This window comes from Oreochromis aureus, linkage group 7 (assembly GCF_013358895.1).
Source record: "Oreochromis aureus strain Israel breed Guangdong linkage group 7, ZZ_aureus, whole genome shotgun sequence".
Classification (NCBI taxonomy): domain Eukaryota; kingdom Metazoa; phylum Chordata; class Actinopteri; order Cichliformes; family Cichlidae; genus Oreochromis; species Oreochromis aureus.
This window is the reverse complement of record NC_052948.1, coordinates 50,855,984-50,861,199: the sequence shown is the minus strand read 5'-3', so window position 1 is coordinate 50,861,199 and position 5,216 is coordinate 50,855,984. Positions and strand designations below refer to the sequence as shown.

The following is a 5,216-nucleotide window of genomic DNA, read 5'->3' as shown; positions in this document are numbered from 1 at the left end:
GTTGTTCTAGCTCATAACTAATAAGCTCATAACACTCAAATGTCGTTTTGTAGTTGAGCAAACTATAAAGTATTGAGCTCTGTTGGCTTTTATGCAACTTTAATTGAATAGGGCTCAATATTTTTTAGCTAATTTGTTTGGAACGCTCAAAAAGTTTAAGAAGCATATATTAGTGACGTTCTGGTGGGTGGAGTCTTGTCGCTCCCTCAGGAAAGCTGAGTCAGCCATCTTGAATTTACCTTGATGCGGGGAAGATTTGGCCTGCCCGTGTGGATTAAGAGTCCCCAACTTCAACCTACAACGACCACCACCTTAATTTTTTTCATCAACTGCCCTAAATTTGGTAAGTCTAACGTGTTTTTGTTTTGTTTAAATTTAATTTCGATAAACAGTCTTTTTTATTTTTTTACTGGAAATATATTCGCATTTCTTTGTGCACAGTGAATGTTCGTTATAAATAAATTCGAATCCAAGTAATTGTAATTTTAGAAGTTTTCGAATGTGACAAATACGTAATGTTATTTCAAATTACAACGGTGTAACGTTTTGGCGGTTTTCCGTGGGGACAGCATTTCCCATAATGCATTGTATTCTTGCCGGGAAGTTGACGGTGGCAGTTCTAGCTCCATGCGTTTGAACTTTCTACTAAAACTTTCTACTGTCCGTTTCTACCGGTTGTCGTATTCGCCGGTAATGCACGTGCGTATTGTGAGTATACTTATTTCAATAAGTGTCTGCGTTACACAGTCAGTAGTTTACGCTGTAGAGCTATGTGTGTGTGTGTGCTAGCATGAAACGAACAATGCTAAACAACATGAGTGTGTTATCATGATTAGACACATGTTTGTATTTTTCGTAGTAGTCTCAAATATGTGGTTGTGAGATAATCTCGAAATCCTTTTAACAGATTAGAGGGTATTCCACTAAGCGAGCTCTACAAGTCAAGACTGGGCAGTGGGTCCATGAATAAACTGCCTCACTCCTGCAGGTGTCTGTCCATACTTCCCATCGTTCAAGTGAGGCTATGGACTTGTATACGTTGTTTGTATCACCTTTACTCTCCATAAAAATTAATGTGTTTTTTTTTTGTTTTTTTTTTTCCAGGAACCAAAAGATGGCTGCTGCCCAGAAGCATGTGCTGCATGTGTATGTTGAACGAGACACCGCCCTGAAACTTACTCTACTTGAGCGACCAAAGTCAGTGGAGGAGCTGAAAGAAATAATTCAAGAGAGGTTCAAGCCAAGACTGAATGGGGACTTTAGCCTTCACTATGTCCTCATGGACACAACCTATGCCCTATGTCGCCAAGAAATTGTTGGAGCTGTTGGAGCTCCACGAGTGAGAGACATCGTGGACAGATGGCCAGCCCTACTTATGGAGTCACAGGTAAAAAAAAAAATATATATATATATATATATATATATATAGACAGTGTTGGGGAGTAACGGAATACATGTACCGCCGTTACGTATTCAGAATACAAAATATGAGTAACTGTATTCCGTTACAGTTACCGTTTAAAAAGGTGGTATTCAGAATACAGTTACTTTGTTGAAATAAATGGAATACACGGCGGTACTTTCCTGTTTCATATTATCGCGGGTCAGGATTGTTTGGGTTTGTTTGACAGCTACGTTCTGTTGTTCCAGGCGGCAGCGTTGCGGTTGCCATGGTTACAGGGTGACGCTCTCTCTCTGCGTGTTTCCTGGGTGAGAGAGCGCTTTTTGTTGTTGTTGTTGTGCTAAGCTAAAAGGCAGAATGCTACAGGCATAGCTCTAAAGCATGTAGCCTGATGGGCAGTGTAGTCCGTGCTGCAGGGAGAATGGACTACCATACACGTTATGTGTCTGTGAGCGAGGGAGGGAGAGAAAGGAAAAGTCCGAGCTGTCACGGAGCAAAAAGGGAGCTGGAAGCATGTAAATATAATAATAACCACTGCAGCCAAGAAGAGTGCCTGACGAGCCCATTTGTAAGTAAGCTATTAAGACTCAACTGTACACTGTGTTCGTGTTTTCCTCCGGAAAAAAATAAGTTCCGTTGGAGCAGCCTTTCAACGCCTCTCTCTCTCTCCGCAAGCAAAGTTGACCCAGACAACAAAGTAAAGCTAGTTTTCGGCTACCAGCCCGACAGGGAACCGGACGTATTAGCCAGAGGTCCCTTTACTACGTTTTCGTACTACGTTACCTTCAGTAACAGTAATAAATCACAGCAATAGGACATTCATGTAGTTGTAAACAGCATGATAATATATTAAGTATTCCAAAGTATTCAGAATACGTTACTCTCATTGAGTAACGTAACAGAATACGTTACAGAATACATTTTGGGGCATGTATTCAGTATTCTGTAGTGGAATACATTTTAAAAGTAACCTTCCCAACACTGTATATAGATGTGTATATATATATATAGATGTATGTGTATATGTATGTATATGTGTGTGTGTGTGTGTATATATATATATATGTCTGTCTGTCTCTTTACTGTTCTCCCAGTTTTTAAAAGTCTAGATTTTCAAACAATTTACCAAAAAGCAAATGACAGATGTAAATGACAACACATCACTCTGTGACGTATTTTTTTTTCCCCATTCACAGTAAACAAAGTCTCTAGAAGTTTATTTATTTAAATTTCCTTTAGATAACATTACAAAGAATGACGAATAACTTTCTATTTTGGCCTTGGTTCTGACTAGAATTGCTCTGGTTTTGCTAACCTGAGAACTTTTTAAAATACATTCACATTTCTGCTCCTAATTCATCTTTGTTCATTTCTGTGTATTTCTGTTCATGTACAGGTGGTTGCAGAGTTCCACCGAATCAAGAATGTTAACCTGCGCACTCAATTCTACAAGGAGCTGGACAGACACACGCCTAGACTCATCACTTTGTTCCGAGACAAGGCCATCAAGACTGGCAAGATTGCAGAGGAGCTAGCAAAGCTCATGAGAATTTATGACATTCAGGTAAATTTTTCATTTCACATGATTCAGAATTACATTAACAAATGGTTTGTACACAGCTGTAAGAAGCCATAGTGTCAATTGCTTCAACTGTGCCCCACGATTAAGTGATTATGCCATGGATACAAGGTTGTCATTTTAGGAGAAGGACATCTTGACAAAATGTATCCTTTCAAAAGTGTTGTGTTAAAAGATTTATCAGCTTCAATTTAAAGAAGTCCAAACAAGTACTGTTTTTGTAAAATTGGTTTACATTTGGAAGTTTTTCCTTTGTGAGTTGTTGATGTATTTACAATGGAAACTTATTAATTTAAAATGTGTATTACTAAAAATACGGTTATCCAAAATACTGAATTTACCATCTTTAGCCCGTTACACAAAAAGTTTGGACACCCCGATCTATAACAATGACAATCAGAACATGGCTATCCAACACTTTGTTTTTACTCTGCATTTGTGTAAATACTATTCTAATAGATATTGTATGTTCATCTAGGAACAGCGTGATGTAAATACAAGACGGGTCCTCGTCCTTCATGCACTTCCTGTGTACCTGCGTGAAGATGCCTCCACGTTATTCAGGACTTGTGATGTAAGTGTACTGCCCTCAGCATCAACCCCTTTGCCTAGCTGTTCAGTCGAATATATCACTCAGAACTCAAGGAGAACCAGGGTGTATATCAGGAAGGAGGTTCAAAACTGTCCTCATCTGACTTGTTTTCTCCCATATATCAACTATTGTTGAATAAGATTGCAAGAAGATTGTTACGCATAAACCAGAAAACATGAAAATAGTTGAAAGATTATTAAACAAAAACAAATCCACAGATAAAAACTCTCTCCCTTTCTAAAATTCAAGTGTTCTATTTTTTTGGAGGTGCCACGTTGTGGTCAGAGAAATGTTTGGTAAATAACAAAAACAAATATCTTGACATATATTTATTATTGAAAACATTTATTTAAACATATGTTTTGAAACCAAACCCAAATTAAGATTATTGTAATGCATCATGATGTATCAAATTAAATCGTTGACATTATAATCCTAAAAGAAACGTGCAACTTGTGAAGATTCACACCTCTAATCAATAGCATGATTTGTGTCCTTGAGGGCTGAACTCATTCTTGTATTATTTGTGTTTTGCAGTCAGCAGATGGTCCAGACCTCACTGACACTCCTGTGGCTCTGCTGACAGTTGTCACGGATGACACTACTGATTCGGCCCTCTTCAGTCCCGAAAGCATCTGCATTGTTGTTGAGGATGAAATACTTGTGAATGGTCCCACAAATCTGGCTGACTCATTTCTCCTGCTCTTTGGGTACATCTATGCACTAGACCTACAATACCCAAAGAAACTTGAGCTTACATTCACATTTATCCAGAAGGTTGTGATGTGCCTTGAGGACAACAAACCACTGAAAGGGCGTCTACTGATGCTGAAGAATGATTTGTTCAATGAGTGAATCACTCAGAATGGACTACTTGTTGAGCTGAGTATTGAGGAAGCTTTTTTTTTTTTTCTATCATTTGGCTCTTCTACTTTAAATTTGAAGTGAATGACTGCTCATTTCGTGGACTATTCATGTTTAACGTTCTGTTGCCTAATACCTTAATGCACTGCCTTGATGTTTGTTACCTATGAAGTACAGCAGTGGAAACCAGTACATTTTTTTTATGTATTTTTAAAATAAGTGAGCTGCAGCTGTCAAGGTACAGTAAGTGTTAAATGCCTCAATGTTCTAATAGCTGCAATTGCTGTTAATACTGAAAATGTTATTTAATTTTAGAATTGAGATGGAGACCCTTGGAGTCTTTCTTTTGTTTTATTTATGAAGCACTTTTTTATGAGTGAGCTCCGTTATCTGTGCCTTTTTAAAAGCACATTGTGTTTAATAAAAAAAGTTGTTAAATTGTTAGTGTTGTTACTTTCATGTTTTCTAACACTTTTAGCTGATTATAATTTCCTGGGCAAACAGTTTAGAATTATTCGTAAATGTATTTCCCACAGTATTTTAAAAATATTTATTAGATTTTAAGTGTTATTTCCCATATTATAAGTTAGAAAATATGAAAAAGTTTGAGTTTATTTCCCACATCGTATGAGTTGCAATATGTAAAATATTTTGAGTGTATTTTCCACCTTAATTAAGTTGAAAAATATTGAACATTTTGAGTTTATTACTCCCTAATTATAAGTTGAGGAATATCAACATTTATAAGTTAACATTGAGGTAATTTAAGGCAACTGCAA

The 5,216-nt window shown here is 37.1% G+C and overlaps 1 protein-coding gene across 1 annotated transcript; it reads left to right on the top strand.

Annotated features, from left to right (window-relative positions):
- Positions 1-921: 921 nt before the first annotated feature.
- LOC120440907 lies at positions 922-4,478 on the top strand. The gene is made up of 5 exons (XM_039614415.1): positions 922-988; positions 1,105-1,387; positions 2,799-2,966; positions 3,460-3,555; positions 4,111-4,478. The coding sequence occupies exons 1-5, from the start codon at positions 963-965 to the stop codon at positions 4,426-4,428; spliced, it is 891 nt and encodes a 296-aa protein (XP_039470349.1). The 5' UTR covers positions 922-962; the 3' UTR covers positions 4,429-4,478.
- Positions 4,479-5,216: the final 738 nt, after the last annotated feature.